This window comes from Salvelinus fontinalis, unplaced genomic scaffold, assembly GCF_029448725.1.
Source record: "Salvelinus fontinalis isolate EN_2023a unplaced genomic scaffold, ASM2944872v1 scaffold_0158, whole genome shotgun sequence".
In the NCBI taxonomy this organism is placed as follows: domain Eukaryota; kingdom Metazoa; phylum Chordata; class Actinopteri; order Salmoniformes; family Salmonidae; genus Salvelinus; species Salvelinus fontinalis.
The window spans coordinates 670-20,531 of NW_026600367.1; the positions used below are offsets into that span (position 1 = coordinate 670).

Genomic DNA, 19,862 nt, shown 5'->3' on the forward strand with positions numbered 1-19,862 from the left:
ACATAGAATAAACACATGTCCCCTCCTGAACCACCTGCAGGGACATGAGGAGCATGTCATCAGGACATAGAATAAACACATGTCCCCTCCTGAACCACCTGCAGGGACATGAGGAGCATGTCATCAGGACATAGAATAAACACATGTCCCCTCCTGAACCACCTGCAGGGACATGAGGAGCATGTCATCAGGACATAGAATAAACACAACATGTCCCCTCCTGAACCACCTGCAGGGACATGAGGAGCATGTCATCAGGACATGGAATAAACACATGTCCCCTCCTGAACCACCTGCAGGGACATGAGGAGCATGTCATCAGGACATAGAATAAACACATGTCCCCTCCTGAACCACCTGCAGGGACATGAGGAGCATGTCATCAGGACATAGAATAAACACATGTCCCCTCCTGAACCACCTGCAGGGACATGAGGAGCATGTCATCAGGACATAGAATAAACACAACATGTCCCCTCCAGGGACAATAAAGTAAGACCGGTCTTTTTACAGGACATTTACGATTGATCCCACATCTGCAGACTTAACCATCGATGCCATCTCCGCGAACATCGGGGAAATGGCCTTTAGAAGGCGCCTTGTTGGCCGTGCAGTGCGCTTGTCGACCACATGCCTTTGATTGAATCGCTGCCTATGTTTGTGCCCAACCTTCCCTGCCCAGTAAAGACTCACCATGGAGAGGTAGCAGAGGTGTTGGCACACCTGACAGCGTCGGTCCGAGGGGTCGAGCCTCAGCCACTGGCGCTGGATCCTCCTGCTCTCTGACGAGGCCTGGTTGTCATGGCTACAGTAGCGGGCAACAGACCGCAGCCCGGCGTCAAACAGATCCCTGCGCTGTCTCAACTCTGTATCCCTGGAACAGGTAGAGCAGACGGGTGTATCGTCTGTCATCAATGGCTACTGTTTCCTTTTTTTTAAGTTGTGGAAAGGGTCAATTTGCAATAGGTACATGTTGTACTTTTAAATGAATGATGTATAGCTATTGATTCTTAAGAGTGGTTACATTTCTCCAGCCCCATCCCACAGCTGTTTATTGAATCCCATATTGTCCTTTTAAGAGTAACATTACATTCCATGTATGATGATACTGTGATCTACAATGATACTGTGATCTACAATGAAACTGTGATCTACAATGATAATACTGCTATTAATACTGTGATCTACAATGATAATACTGCTATTAATACTGTGATCTACAATGATACTGTGATCTACAAATATAGTACTGCTATTAATACTGTGATCTACAATGATACTGTGATCTACAATGATAATAATGTGATCTACAATGATACTGTGATCTACAATGATAATACTGCTATTAATACTGTGATCTACAATGATACTGTGATCTACAATGATAATACTGCTATTAATACTGTGATCTACAATAATACTGTGATCGACAATGATACTGTGATCTACAATGATAATACTGCTATTAATACTGTGATCTACAATGATACTGTGATCTACAATGATAATACTGCTATTAATACTGTGATCTACAATAATACTGTGATCGACAATGATACTGTGATCTACAATGATAATACTGCTATTAATACTCTGATCTACAATAATACTCTGATCTACAATAATACTGTGATCTACAATAATACTCTGATCTACAATAATACTCTGATCTACAATAATACTGTGATCTACAATAATACTCTGATCTACAATAATACTCTGATCTACAATAATACTGTGATCTACAATGATAATACTGCTATTAATACTCTGATCTACAATAATACTCTGATCTACAATAATACTGTGATCTACAATAATACTCTGATCTACAATAATACTGCGATCTACAATGATACTGTGATCTACAATAATAATGTGATCTACAATGATACTGTGATCTACAATGATAATACTGTGATCTACAATAATACTGTGATCTACAATGATACTGTGATCTACAATAATACTGTGATCTACAATGATAATACTGTGATCTACAATGATGCTGTGATCTACAATGATAATAATGTGATCTACAATGATACTACTGTGATCTACAATGATGCTGTGATCTACAATGATAATAATGTGATCTACAATGATGCTGTGATCTACAATGATAATAATGTGATCTACAATGATAATACTGTGATCTACAATAATACTGTGATCTACAATGATAATACTGTGATCTACAATGATAATACTGTGATCTACAATGATAATACTGTGATCTACAATGATACTGTGATCTACAATGATACTGTGATCTACAATGATACTGTGATCTACAATGATAATACTGTGATCTACAATGATAATACTGTGATCTACAATGATAATACTGTGATCTACAATGATAATACTGTGATCTACAATGATACTGTGATCTACAATGATACTGTGATCTACAATGATAATAATGTGATCTACAATGATGCTGTGATCTACAATGATAATAATGTGATCTACAATGATACTGTGATCTACAATAATACTGTGATCTACAATGATAATACTGTGATCTACAATGATAATGTGATCTACAATGATAATACTGTGATCTACAATGATAATACTGTGATCTACAATGATAATACTGTGATCTACAATGATAATACTGTGATCTACAATGATAATACTGTGATCTACAATGATACTGTGATCTACAATGATACTGTGATCTACAATAATACTGTGATCTACAATGATACTGTGATCTACAATAATACTGTGATCTACAATGATAATACTGTGATCTACAATAATACTGTGATCTACAATGATAATACTGTGATCTACAATGATACTGTGATCTACAATAATACTGTGATCTACAATGATAATACTGTGATCTACAATAATACTGTGATCTACAATGATAATACTGTGATCTACAATGATACTGTGATCTACAATGATAATAATGTGATCTACAATGATGCTGTGATCTACAATGATGCTGTGATCTACAATAATAATGTGATCTACAATGATAATAATGTGATCTACAATGATGCTGTGATCTACAATGATACTGTGATCTACAATAATACTGTGATCTACAATGATACTGTGATCTACAATGATAATACTGTGATCTACAATAATACTGTGATCTACAATGATACTGTGATCTACAATAATACTGTGATCTACAATGATAATACTGTGATCTACAATGATAATACTGTGATCTACAATAATACTGTGATCTACAATGATAATACTGTGATCTACAATAATACTGTGATCTACAATGATAATACTGTGATCTACAATGATAATACTGTGATCTACAATAATACTGTGATCTACAATGATAATACTGTGATCTACAATAATACTGTGATCTACAATGATAATAATGTGATCTACAATGATAATACTGTGATCTATAATAATACTGTGATCTACAATGATAATACTGTGATCTACAATGATAATACTGTGATCTACAATAATACTGTGATCTACAATGATAATACTGTGATCTACAATAATACTGTGATCTACAATGATAATACTGTGATCTACAATGATACTCTGATCTACAATAATACTGTGATCTACAATGATACTGTGATCTACAATGATACTGTGATCTACAATGATAATACTCTGATCTACAATGATACTGTGATCTACAATGATAATACTCTGATCTACAATGATACTGTGATCTACAATGATAATACTTTGATCTACAATGATACTGTGATCTACAATGATAATACTCTGATCTACAATGATAATAATGTGATCTACAATGATACTGTGATCTACAATGATAATAATGTGATCTACAATGATACTGTGATCTACAATAATAATGTGATCTACAATAATACTGTGATCTACAATGATAATAATGTGATCTACAATGATAATACTGTGATCTACAATGATACTGTGATCTACAATGATACTGTGATCGACAATGATAATAATGTGATCTACAATGATAATACTGTGATCTACAATGATAATACTGTGATCTACAATGATAATACTGCTATTAATACTCTGATCTACAATAATACTCTGATCTACAATAATACTGTGATCTACAATAATACTCTGATCTACAATAATACTCTGATCTACAATAATACTGTGATCTACAATAATACTCTGATCTACAATAATACTCTGATCTACAATAATACTGTGATCTACAATGATAATACTGCTATTAATACTCTGATCTACAATAATACTGTGATCTACAATGATACTGTGATCTACAATAATAATGTGATCTACAATGATACTGTGATCTACAATGATAATACTGTGATCTACAATAATACTGTGATCTACAATGATACTGTGATCTACAATAATACTGTGATCTACAATGATAATACTGTGATCTACAATGATGCTGTGATCTACAATGATAATAATGTGATCTACAATGATACTACTGTGATCTACAATGATGCTGTGATCTACAATGATAATAATGTGATCTACAATGATGCTGTGATCTACAATGATAATAATGTGATCTACAATGATAATACTGTGATCTACAATAATACTGTGATCTACAATGATAATACTGTGATCTACAATGATAATACTGTGATCTACAATGATAATACTGTGATCTACAATGATACTGTGATCTACAATGATAATACTGTGATCTACAATGATACTGTGATCTACAATGATAATACTGTGATCTACAATGATAATACTGTGATCTACAATGATAATACTGTGATCTACAATGATACTGTGATCTACAATGATACTGTGATCTACAATGATACTGTGATCTACAATGATAATAATGTGATCTACAATGATGCTGTGATCTACAATGATAATAATGTGATCTACAATGATACTGTGATCTACAATAATACTGTGATCTACAATGATAATACTGTGATCTACAATGATAATGTGATCTACAATGATAATACTGTGATCTACAATGATAATACTGTGATCTACAATGATAATACTGTGATCTACAATGATAATACTGTGATCTACAATGATAATACTGTGATCTACAATGATACTGTGATCTACAATGATACTGTGATCTACAATGATACTGTGATCTACAATAATACTGTGATCTACAATGATAATACTGTGATCTACAATAATACTGTGATCTACAATGATAATACTGTGATCTACAATGATACTGTGATCTACAATAATACTGTGATCTACAATGATAATACTGTGATCTACAATAATACTGTGATCTACAATGATAATACTGTGATCTACAATGATACTGTGATCTACAATGATAATAATGTGATCTACAATGATGCTGTGATCTACAATGATGCTGTGATCTACAATAATAATGTGATCTACAATGATAATAATGTGATCTACAATGATGCTGTGATCTACAATGATACTGTGATCTACAATAATACTGTGATCTACAATGATACTGTGATCTACAATGATAATACTGTGATCTACAATAATACTGTGATCTACAATGATACTGTGATCTACAATAATACTGTGATCTACAATGATAATACTGTGATCTACAATGATAATACTGTGATCTACAATAATACTGTGATCTACAATGATAATACTGTGATCTACAATAATACTGTGATCTACAATGATAATACTGTGATCTACAATGATAATACTGTGATCTACAATGATAATACTGTGATCTACAATGATAATACTGTGATCTACAATGATACTGTGATCTACAATGATACTGTGATCTACAATGATACTGTGATCTACAATGATAATACTGTGATCTACAATGATAATACTGTGATCTACAATGATAATACTGTGATCTACAATGATAATACTGTGATCTACAATGATACTGTGATCTACAATGATACTGTGATCTACAATGATAATAATGTGATCTACAATGATGCTGTGATCTACAATGATAATAATGTGATCTACAATGATACTGTGATCTACAATAATACTGTGATCTACAATGATAATACTGTGATCTACAATGATAATGTGATCTACAATGATAATACTGTGATCTACAATGATAATACTGTGATCTACAATGATAATACTGTGATCTACAATGATAATACTGTGATCTACAATGATAATACTGTGATCTACAATGATACTGTGATCTACAATGATACTGTGATCTACAATAATACTGTGATCTACAATGATACTGTGATCTACAATAATACTGTGATCTACAATGATAATACTGTGATCTACAATAATACTGTGATCTACAATGATAATACTGTGATCTACAATGATACTGTGATCTACAATAATACTGTGATCTACAATGATAATACTGTGATCTACAATAATACTGTGATCTACAATGATAATACTGTGATCTACAATGATACTGTGATCTACAATGATAATAATGTGATCTACAATGATGCTGTGATCTACAATGATGCTGTGATCTACAATAATAATGTGATCTACAATGATAATAATGTGATCTACAATGATGCTGTGATCTACAATGATACTGTGATCTACAATAATACTGTGATCTACAATGATACTGTGATCTACAATGATAATACTGTGATCTACAATAATACTGTGATCTACAATGATACTGTGATCTACAATAATACTGTGATCTACAATGATAATACTGTGATCTACAATGATAATACTGTGATCTACAATAATACTGTGATCTACAATGATAATACTGTGATCTACAATAATACTGTGATCTACAATGATAATACTGTGATCTACAATGATAATACTGTGATCTACAATAATACTGTGATCTACAATGATAATACTGTGATCTACAATAATACTGTGATCTACAATGATAATAATGTGATCTACAATGATAATACTGTGATCTACAATAATACTGTGATCTACAATGATAATACTGTGATCTACAATGATAATACTGTGATCTACAATAATACTGTGATCTACAATGATAATACTGTGATCTACAATAATACTGTGATCTACAATGATAATACTGTGATCTACAATGATACTCTGATCTACAATAATACTGTGATCTACAATGATACTGTGATCTACAATGATACTGTGATCTACAATGATAATACTCTGATCTACAATGATACTGTGATCTACAATGATAATACTCTGATCTACAATGATACTGTGATCTACAATGATAATACTTTGATCTACAATGATACTGTGATCTACAATGATAATACTCTGATCTACAATGATAATAATGTGATCTACAATGATACTGTGATCTACAATGATAATAATGTGATCTACAATGATACTGTGATCTACAATAATAATGTGATCTACAATAATACTGTGATCTACAATGATAATAATGTGATCTACAATGATAATACTGTGATCTACAATGATACTGTGATCTACAATGATACTGTGATCGACAATGATAATAATGTGATCTACAATGATAATACTGTGATCTACAATGATAATACTGTGATCTACAATGATAATACTGCTATTAATACTCTGATCTACAATAATACTCTGATCTACAATAATACTGTGATCTACAATAATACTCTGATCTACAATAATACTCTGATCTACAATAATACTGTGATCTACAATAATACTCTGATCTACAATAATACTCTGATCTACAATAATACTGTGATCTACAATGATAATACTGCTATTAATACTCTGATCTACAATAATACTGTGATCTACAATGATACTGTGATCTACAATAATAATGTGATCTACAATGATACTGTGATCTACAATGATAATACTGTGATCTACAATAATACTGTGATCTACAATGATACTGTGATCTACAATAATACTGTGATCTACAATGATAATACTGTGATCTACAATGATGCTGTGATCTACAATGATAATAATGTGATCTACAATGATACTACTGTGATCTACAATGATGCTGTGATCTACAATGATAATAATGTGATCTACAATGATGCTGTGATCTACAATGATAATAATGTGATCTACAATGATAATACTGTGATCTACAATAATACTGTGATCTACAATGATAATACTGTGATCTACAATGATAATACTGTGATCTACAATGATAATACTGTGATCTACAATGATACTGTGATCTACAATGATAATACTGTGATCTACAATGATACTGTGATCTACAATGATAATACTGTGATCTACAATGATAATACTGTGATCTACAATGATAATACTGTGATCTACAATGATACTGTGATCTACAATGATACTGTGATCTACAATGATACTGTGATCTACAATGATAATAATGTGATCTACAATGATGCTGTGATCTACAATGATAATAATGTGATCTACAATGATACTGTGATCTACAATAATACTGTGATCTACAATGATAATACTGTGATCTACAATGATAATGTGATCTACAATGATAATACTGTGATCTACAATGATAATACTGTGATCTACAATGATAATACTGTGATCTACAATGATAATACTGTGATCTACAATGATAATAATGTGATCTACAATGATGCTGTGATCTACAATGATGCTGTGATCTACAATAATAATGTGATCTACAATGATAATAATGTGATCTACAATGATGCTGTGATCTACAATGATACTGTGATCTACAATAATACTGTGATCTACAATGATACTGTGATCTACAATGATAATACTGTGATCTACAATAATACTGTGATCTACAATGATACTGTGATCTACAATGATACTGTGATCTACAATGATACTGTGATCTACAATAATACTGTGATCTACAATGATAATACTGTGATCTACAATGATACTGTGATCTACAATAATACTGTGATCTACAATGATAATACTGTGATCTACAATAATACTGTGATCTACAATGATAATACTGTGATCTACAATGATACTGTGATCTACAATGATAATAATGTGATCTACAATGATGCTGTGATCTACAATGATGCTGTGATCTACAATAATAATGTGATCTACAATGATAATAATGTGATCTACAATGATGCTGTGATCTACAATGATACTGTGATCTACAATAATACTGTGATCTACAATGATACTGTGATCTACAATGATAATACTGTGATCTACAATAATACTGTGATCTACAATGATACTGTGATCTACAATAATACTGTGATCTACAATGATAATACTGTGATCTACAATGATAATACTGTGATCTACAATAATACTGTGATCTACAATGATAATACTGTGATCTACAATAATACTGTGATCTACAATGATAATACTGTGATCTACAATGATAATACTGTGATCTACAATAATACTGTGATCTACAATGATAATACTGTGATCTACAATAATACTGTGATCTACAATGATAATAATGTGATCTACAATGATAATACTGTGATCTACAATAATACTGTGATCTACAATGATAATACTGTGATCTACAATGATAATACTGTGATCTACAATAATACTGTGATCTACAATGATAATACTGTGATCTACAATAATACTGTGATCTACAATGATAATACTGTGATCTACAATGATACTCTGATCTACAATAATACTGTGATCTACAATGATACTGTGATCTACAATGATACTGTGATCTACAATGATAATACTCTGATCTACAATGATACTGTGATCTACAATGATAATACTCTGATCTACAATGATACTGTGATCTACAATGATAATACTTTGATCTACAATGATACTGTGATCTACAATGATAATACTCTGATCTACAATGATAATAATGTGATCTACAATGATACTGTGATCTACAATGATAATAATGTGATCTACAATGATACTGTGATCTACAATAATAATGTGATCTACAATAATACTGTGATCTACAATGATAATAATGTGATCTACAATGATAATACTGTGATCTACAATGATACTGTGATCTACAATGATACTGTGATCGACAATGATAATAATGTGATCTACAATGATAATACTGTGATCTACAATGATAATACTGTGATCTACAATAATAATGTGATCTACAATGATAATAATGTGATCTACAATGATAATACTGTGATCTACAATGATACTGTGATCTACAATGATACTGTGATCTACAATGATACTGTGATCTACAATAATACTGTGATCTACAATGATACTGTGATCTACAATGATACTGTGATCTACAATAATACTCTGATCTACAATAATACTGTGATCTACAATGATAATACTGTGATCTACAATGATACTGTGATCTACAATGATAATAATGTGATCTACAATGATAATACTGTGATCTACAATGATACTGTGATCTACAATGATACTGTGATCTACAATAATACTGTGATCTACAATGATAATACTGTGATCTACAATAATACTCTGATCTACAATAATACTCTGATCTACAATAATACTGTGATCTACAATGATACTGTGATCTACAATGAAACTGTGATCTACAATAATACTGTGATCTACAATGATAATAATGTGATCTACAATGATAATAATGTGATCTACAATGATAATAATGTGATCTACAATGATACTGTGATCTACAATGATAATAATGTGATCTACAATGATGCTGTGATCTACAATGATAATACTGTGATCTACAATGATAATAATGTGATCTACAATGATAATAATGTGATCTACAATGATGCTGTGATCTACAATGATAATAATGTGATCTACAATGATGCTGTGATCTACAATGATGCTGTGATCTACAATGATAATAATGTGATCTACAATGATGCTGTGATCTACAATGATAATAATGTGATCTACAATGATACTGTGATCTACAATGATAATACTGCTATTGATACTGTGATCTACAATGATACTGTGATCTACAATAATACTGTGATCTACAATGATAATACTGTGATCTACAATGATACTGTGATCTACAATGATAATAATGTGATCTACAATGATGCTGTGATCTACAATAATAATGTGATCTACAATGATAATAATGTGATCTACAATGATAATAATGTGATCTACAATGATGCTGTGATCTACAATGATAATAATGTGATCTACAATGATGCTGTGATCTACAATGATGCTGTGATCTACAATGATAATAATGTGATCTACAATGATGCTGTGATCTACAATGATGCTGTGATCTACAATGATAATAATGTGATCTACAATGATGCTGTGATCTACAATGATGCTGTGATCTACAATAATAATGTGATCTACAATGATAATAATGTGATCTACAATGATACTGTGATCTACAATGATAATACTGTGATCTACAATGATGCTGTGATCTACAAATATAGTACTGCTATTGATACTGTGATTGATACTGTGATACTGTGTTAAATAGTTAAACCCACCTGAGGTCTTTGAGAAGTGAGGTCATGGTACTCAGAATGACACCATTCTCCCGTTTAGATTCTGACATTGCGATCTGGTACAGCAACTTCTCCATGGAGAAAGACCTCTCTATGCGTCGACATTTCAGCTCCTGGGGAGGAGAGGTAAGAGATATTCGAACATTTGATATGACAGGGTCTTTTCACAACATATCCCAGTTCAGATTAATGGATGTGCTCAGTTTGGTAAACCCTCGCAAATCCCTCCTTTCATGCAGTAGATGTGTAGGGAACTAAAATCCATGTGGATAACAGAATCTTTGATAGTGAATTGACCAGCGGAAGACTGGGTACACAGAGGCGCTCTCTACCCTCAGTTTGTCCGCTCTATCTGAACTGACTGACTGATAGACAGACTGACTGACTGACTAAACTATGCGTTGCCTTTGCCAGGAAGCTGGTTAAGTCAGACTTTAGAGCCTGGTTACCACCCCTTCGTGAGGAGCTTTCAGGACTGGAACTCAGTCAGGAACTCAGTCAAACTGGACACCCCAAGATGTACAGGAGCATGGAGAGGTACAGGACAGGTACAGGAGTTCATACTCTATGTGGTCAGACCCCTAAACGAAAATGGATTTTCGTTAATTTTAGCAAAGACATTTATATCATTTTGCAATTGTCTTGTATAACAATATCTATTTTTTTAATTGTAACAGAAAGCGTAATTCTGATTTTTTTAAATGGAGAATTGAATCTGTATTAATGTTGAAGACCAATACATTAAACCAACTGATCTTGTAGCTTTATCTGTGAAAACAACATTTATTATGCCGATGCCAACGACTAGTAACGCTATACTAAATACTACAGTAATGTTAGCATGGCAGGTAACATTATAATAATACATTATGTACTGAATTAAACTATACTCTTCTTTCAACTAATAGCTTTTCCTTCAAGTATTGATACGACGGGGGGCTCCAACCTTGGCAGCCTGGTATCCCGTGTTCAGCCACTGGGGGGTGGCGAAGTGCACTGTCTCGGAGACGCTGTAGCCGCAGCACACCTTGGAGACGAACGCTGCCGGGAAACAGACGACGAACTGGCCACTCTTCTGGACGGTCCGGTGCACTTTGACCCCTGCTCCACACAGCACCTCCGGAGAGATCTGGAGGGAGGGAGGGAGAGAGAGAACATGTATTACCTGACGACCAAGTCTCCATCCCAGATGGCATCCTCTTCCAGATATAGTGCACTACTTGCACCCTGTTCCCTATATAGTGCAGAACTTTTCACCAGAGCCCAGTGTGTATGTGTGCGCACAGTGTTTATGTAGTCCATGTTTGTGTGGACAGTGTTTCTGTAGTCCATGTTTGTACTGTATGTGTATGCTGTGTATCCTGCAGTCACACCATGATGTTGTTCTCCAACATCTCCAGTCCTGGGGTTCCATTAGCCTGCAGTAGTGTGTGAACCACCTTGTCCAGCTTCACCTTCTCCTCAGCAGGAATACAGTACCTGAACACCGGGTTACATGGGTTATTAGGATCTAACTGTGTATCACTATACGATAACATGTTGGAGTTAGTGGACACATGTCATAGCACTAGTAAATAATAATAATATCCTTGTCTGGCAATGAAACTTCATTTTTATTGTAGTTTTATAGAATTTTATTTGAGCATAACAATTACATTAAGGGGCATTTTATAAGGAGAAAGATTTGCTTTTGGAATTTTCTAAATATTTTCAATATTATTCATTTCCATTTTGGCTCTATACCCGGAAATGCCATTGTCTGGAGAAAAGGATCCCAATTTCAAACTCTCCAAAAAAGTGTAATTATATATATATATATATATATATATTTTTTTTTAACTGGCAATATTTAATATTAACTGAAAAGGGATCTTGTGTAGTAATTTGCAATAGCCCTTATCTCGAAACTGTGATTCCTAAAAGATGTGTCTGGAGATTTGGTGAATTCAAATCAGGAATGAGCAGGGTCAGCTATACCATAATGACCTCTTATCCATGTCCTCATTACATGTAGTGCAACAAGACCACTCATGGTCTGGAAAGTTCTCTACTATCTGATATATTTTAAACAAACAATATAGAAATCACCACGGTCAAAACCCCCCCAAAATATTTTTGTCTAACGTCAACTCCGTCAGAGTGCTGAAAGAATAATTGAATATATTTTACAAATGTAAAATACTTTGAGGCAAAAATGTCTGTTTTGAGTATCTGTTGTCAACTCCGTCCCTGATGGCTAAATCCCTTATGAACTTTTTTTTATTGTTAGAAAAAAATTATCTGAATCACTTTTCTGCAACACATGGTTAAACTGTTGACATATTTGTTGTGATAGATCTAAGGGATAATGTTTCCTTTATAAATGTTGTTTTATGTTCTAAATCTAGAAAAACATGCCAAAATGCTAATAAATGTTTTATGTTTTTAAATCTAGAAAAACATGCCAAAATGCTAATAAATGTTTTATGTTCTGAATCTAGAAAAACATGCCAAAATGCTAAATGTTTTATGTTCTGAATCTAGAAAAACATGCCAAAATGCTAATAAATGTTTTATGTTTTTGAATCTAGAAAAACATGCCAAAATGCTAATAAATGTTTTATGTTTTTAAATCTAGAAAAACATGCCAAAATGCTAATAAATGTTTTATGTTTTTAAATCTAGAAAAACATGCCAAAATGCTAATAAATGTTTTATGTTCTGAATCTAGAAAAACATGCCAAAATGCTAAATGTTTAATGTTCTGAATCTAGAAAAACATGCCAAAATGCTAACAAATGTTTTATGTTCTGAATCTAGAAAAACATGCCAAAATGCTAACAAAATTAGCCCTGGAGCATTATATAGCGTTATAAAAATGCGTTATAAAAATAAGTTTGGAGATTTGCATTTCATATTTGAATAATGTAATGATAGAATTAAACAAACAAGGTCTTCAAACACTTGGACAATAAATGTACAAATGTAATGCATTGTATGGTGTCTGACTGAGTTGATATAAATCCACTTAGTTGTAATTTATGAGAAAAACATTTCTGAATTAGGAGGTTGTTCCTTTACATGGTGTGATATATATATTATTTGGTCTATCAGATATTAAGACAAATATTTGTGGAAGAAAAGTTTATATTGTACCGTCTTTCAAGAATTCCTGATATATATATATATATATATCTATATATATATACACACATATAATAAACTGGGTGGTTCGAGCTCTGAATGCTGATTGGCTGACAGGCGTGGTATATCAGAACGTATACAATTGATACGACAAAACATTTTGCTGCTCTAATTTCATTGGTAACCAGTTTATAATGGCAATAAGGCACCTCGGGGGTTTGTGGTATATGGCCAATATACCACGACTAAGGGCTGTGTCCAGGCACTCCGCAATGCGTCGTGCTTAAGATACCATAAGATACCACACCACCTCGTGCCTTATTGCTTAAATATATACCATTTAGCAGATGATTTTATCCAATAAAGACTTAGTCATACTGCATACATTTGACCTTTTGATGGCCCAGAGAATCAAACCCACTATCCTGGGTTGCGAGCACCATGCTCTACCTACTGAGCCATACAGCGTTTCCTTCATACTGTACTGACCACGCTCAGGGAGTTCTATTAAATCAATCTCCATCAGTTCTATTTGATCAGGCTTGACTAACTGACGCTGAGCTCGTTCTCCATTGGTTGTGGCAGATGGTGAACCTGAGTGACCGTAGGATTAAACTGGGAGAGGGCAGTGAGCAGTGAACCACTACTTACCAAATGCAGTCAGCACCAGTGTGTAAGTAATCAATGTATGGAAGGCGATGATGGTCTCGCGACCAGCATGAGGTAGAGAAGACCATGCCGATGTTCAGCCAAGGAATGGTCACTCCTGTACAACCACAAAGGAAGACATAGTAGACTGTCAAGCTTTTCTAGTCAGTTCAAGTTCACTTAATTCATAGCAGAATGCTATTGAATTGTGTCACCAAAAATGAGGATATACTGAATAAAACAAAAACAAAATAACTAACGCAACATACATTCAAGGAATTGTTGTAATTAAGCTGATGGGCGTCCTTCAGTTCACTCTGCAGCTACTTACAACTGTCTGTATTACAATACAATTTACTGTCATCCTGTGTAACAGGAGAGGGTCATAGGTATAGATGATTACCTGGCACAGCACCAAGATGACGTAAGATGGATCCTGAATTATTGGGAAGGACTGTAAGGTTCCATCCATGTCTTGAGTGGAGACAAGAGAACAGAACACATATAATTATTGGGAAGGACTGTAAGGTTCCATCCATGTCTTGAGTGGAGACAAGAGAACAGAACACATATTTTATGCATGTCCTTATAGGGTCGTAAAATTCCCCTAACTTTCCCAAAATTCCCAGATTCTCCAGAAATCCCAGTTAGAAGATTCCAGGAATCAGGAGGGAATAAGCAGGAAATTCAAAATCCTCCAATCATGTGAAAGAATAATGCCATTAGGTCCTTACTTTGAAAACGTCTCAGACTTTCCAACTGGGAAGCCACTCCCATGAGTTTTAGTGTCCACTTTCCCACAGTGCACTGCAACATGACAATCCCTCTGCTCCACGATGTTCCAGTACTCATGCTGCAATCACAGACAGAAACATTATTGCATTAATGTAGATGAAAAAACAAGTAGTGACAGTAGATCACACAGTGGGATGGCTGACAAGAAAGACAAAAGGAGAGAAGAAATATGTCAATGACCTGATCATTCATCTCCATACTACTTACAGTCCCAGTGGATTATACTACTGATGGTCCCAGTGAATTATACTACTTATGGTCCCAGTGGATTATACTACTTACAGTCCCAGTGGATTATACTACTGATGGTCCCAGTGAATTATACTACTTACGGTCCCAGTGGATTATACTACTTACTGTCTCAGTGAATTATACTACTTATGGTCCCAGTGGATTATACTACTAATGGTCCCAGTGAATTATACTACTAATGGTCCCAGTGAATTATACTACTTATGGGCCCAGTGAATTACACTACTTACGGTCCCAGTGAATTATACTACTTATGGTCCCAGTGAATTATACTACTTATGGTCCCAGTGAATTATACAACGTATGGTCCCAGTGGATTATACTACTTATGGTCCCAGTGAATTATACAACTTATGGTCCCAGTGAATTATACTACTTATGGTCCCAGTGAATTATACTACTTACGGTCCCAGTGAATTACACTACTTATGGTCCCAGTGAATTATACTACTTACGGTCCCTGTGAATTATACAACTTACGGTCCCAGTGAATTATACTACTGATGGTCCCAGTGAATTATACTACTTACGGTCCCAGTGAATTATACTACTTATGGTCCCAGTGAATTATACTACTTACGGTCCCAGTGAATTATACTACTTATGGTCCCAGTGAATTATACTACTTACGGTCCCAGTGAATTATACTACTTATGGTCCCAGTGAATTATACTAGTTATGGTCCCAGTGAATTATACTACTGATGGTCCCAGTGAATTATACTACTTACGGTCCCAGTGAATTATACTACTTATGGTCCCAGTGAATTATACTACTTACGGTCCCAGTGAATTATACTACTTATGGTCCCAGTGAATTATACTAGTTATGGTCCCAGTGAATTATACTAGTTATGGTCCCAGTGAATTACACTACTTATGGTCCCAATGAATTATACCCACTTATGGTCCCAGTGAATTACACTACTTACGGTCCCAGTGAATTATACTACTTATGGTCCCAGTGAATTATACTACTTACGGTCCCAGTGAATTATACTACTTATGGTCCCAGTGAATTATACTATTTACGGTCCCAGTGAATTATACTACTTATGCTCCCAGTGAATTATACTACTTATGCTCCCAGTGAATTACACTACTTATGGTCCCAGTGAATTACACTACTTATGGTCCCAGTGAATTATACTACTTACGGTCCCAGTGAATTATACTACTTACGGTCCCAGTGAATTATACTACTTATGGTCCCAGTGAATTATACTACTTATGGTCCCAGTGAATTATACTACTTACGGTCCCAGTGAATTATACTACTTACGGTCCCAGTGAATTATACTACTTATGGTCCCAGTGAATTATACTACTTATGGTCCCAGTGAATTATGCTACTTATTCATTATGACTATATGGTTGCATCCCAAATAGCAGGGCCCTGACCAAAAGTAGTGCACTAAGGGCCGATTCAGACTTGAAATAAGTAGACTTAACATGGTTTTATGTCAATAAAATATGGACAAGTCAATTTTTATTTTTATTTATTTAAGTCCATGTTAAGTCAACTTCTCTGAAACCTGAATAGGGTCTAAAGTAGCGCAACCTAAGTAGCAGGTATATAACAGTTTGGGATATGTAGACCTTACCTCCACCTCAGCCGTCCCAGGCTCCTTGTTGAAACACATGTTCATAGTATTCCTGGCTGTCCTGTAGAACGTAGTGAGAGAAACCGACTTCCCCTGCCATAGAGAAGCACAAAGACAGGGCTAAGACCTTACGGTCCCTTTCAAGTTCCCTGATATACAGTCAATGTAAAGATTATCACAGCAAATCATCAACACAAACAGAGTGTACGAGCTTATGGACTGAGGTGTTTTGATATACTGCCAATCGAATGACACAGAAACACAACCAAAGAGACTAGTAAGACCATACAGGAAGTAGTCTTTTATGTCCCTTGATACACTGTCTCCGTCCCTAATGACATCCTACTTATAAAGAGGCTCTGGTCAAAAGTAGCGCATTAGAAAAGGGAATAGGCATGTGGTTTGGGACGCAGACCACTGTCAATGTAAGGATTATCACAGCCAACCAGATGGGAGAGTTAGTTGAAGAGCCAGACAAAAACAAAAAGCTTTTCTCTGAGAGGGTGAAAACTACATGATACATGTGGATGTCACTGTGCTGCATGACATCATCTTCCTTCCTCTCCCCGCTGCTGCTGCAGCCTCAGCACATTCTGAAGGGGAGTCTTCCATCCAGACGCTTTCTCAGGTTGCCTCCCAAATGGCACCCTATTCCCTTACCCAAATGGCACCCTATTCCCTTACCCAAATGGCACCCTATTCCCTTATCCAAATGGCTAACTATTCCCTTATATAGAGTACTACATTCGATTGGAGCCCTAAGGGCCCTGGTTAAAAGTAGTGCACTAGACAGGGAATTGGGCACCATTTGGGACATAAGCTCAGATACACGACAGACAACCGGGCAGGGACAGAGACTGAGAGCCTGTATGAATGTGCCAGGAAAATCCCTGGTTGGTTGGACTACTGTCAGTCACTGTAAGCTTTCCCACATGTGTGCAGGAGATTGCTGTATTTCTTATTATGGCCCAATATATAGATTTCATATGGGCCCAGCTATGCTGGACTTCCCAGACAGAATAGTCCCTACGAGCCAGGTTTTAAAAGTAGGAAGTCAAACTGAGAGATGAAACGCTATAAGTAACTGATACTACAGAAGAACTAGCTGATACTACAGGATAACTGACTGATACTACAGGAGAACTGACTGATATTACAGGAAAACTAACTGATACTACAGGAGAACTGACTGATATTACAGGAAAACTAACTGATACTACAGGAGAACTAACTGATACTACAGGAGAACTAACTGATACTACAGGAGAACTAACTGATATTACAGGTGAACTAACTGATACTACAGGAGAACTAACTGATACTACAGGAGAACTAACTGATATTACAGGAGAACTAACTGATACTACAGGCAAACTAACTGATACTACAGGAGAACTAACTGATATTACAGGAGAACTAACTGATACTACAGGCAAACTAACTGATACTACAGGAGAACTAACTGATATTACAGGAGAACTAACTGATACTACAGGCGAACTAACTGATACTACAGGAGAACTAACTGATACTACAGGAGAACTAACTGATACTACAGGAGAACTAACTGATACTACAGGAGAACTGACTGATATTACAGGAGAACTAACTGATATTACAGGAGAACTAACTGATACTACAGGAGAACTAACTGATACTACAGGAGAACTAACTGATACTACAGGAGAACTGTAATTGACACTACTGATAAGAGAACTGTGAGCAACAGAAGATCATCATGGAGCATCAAGACAGAAATACTGGCAGTGATAAGTTGACATGGGGTGACGTGTTGTCAAAATGAGGTGTGTGTGTCTGATCGTGTGTGTGGCCTCTGTGCTTGCAGATGGGCAATGACCTACATTAGATGTGAGAGCAACTGAACCAGGGATATTGTAGTTCTGCCTCCAGGCACTAACAGCTATACACACTGTATTGACAGTGCTGCACTGTATTCAATCTGCCCACACACAGCTACCACAGAGCTCATTAACCAATAGACTTAACCAATATAATATTTACACAAGCATTGTGCGTTTTGTAGTGCCTCCACTATGCTTGGGTAATTATTTCTGTCC

At 34.8% G+C, this 19,862-nt stretch overlaps 1 protein-coding gene across 1 annotated transcript in view; it reads right to left on the reverse strand.

Moving 5' to 3' along the window:
- Positions 1-492: 492 nt before the first annotated feature.
- Positions 493-19,862, reverse strand: part of LOC129843749 (protein Jumonji-like) — a 34,460-nt gene continuing 15,090 nt past the window's right edge. Inside the window, exons 6-13 of the mRNA XM_055912331.1 lie at positions 17,785-17,877; positions 15,869-15,987; positions 15,538-15,608; positions 15,138-15,252; positions 12,737-12,842; positions 12,391-12,492; positions 11,346-11,476; positions 493-874 (exon numbers count right to left, since the gene is read on the reverse strand). Coding sequence (XP_055768306.1) covers positions 508-874; positions 11,346-11,476; positions 12,391-12,492; positions 12,737-12,842; positions 15,138-15,252; positions 15,538-15,608; positions 15,869-15,987; positions 17,785-17,877 — 1,104 coding nt within the window. The 3' untranslated portion in view covers positions 493-507. The remainder of the gene's footprint in view (positions 875-11,345; positions 11,477-12,390; positions 12,493-12,736; positions 12,843-15,137; positions 15,253-15,537; positions 15,609-15,868; positions 15,988-17,784; positions 17,878-19,862) is intronic.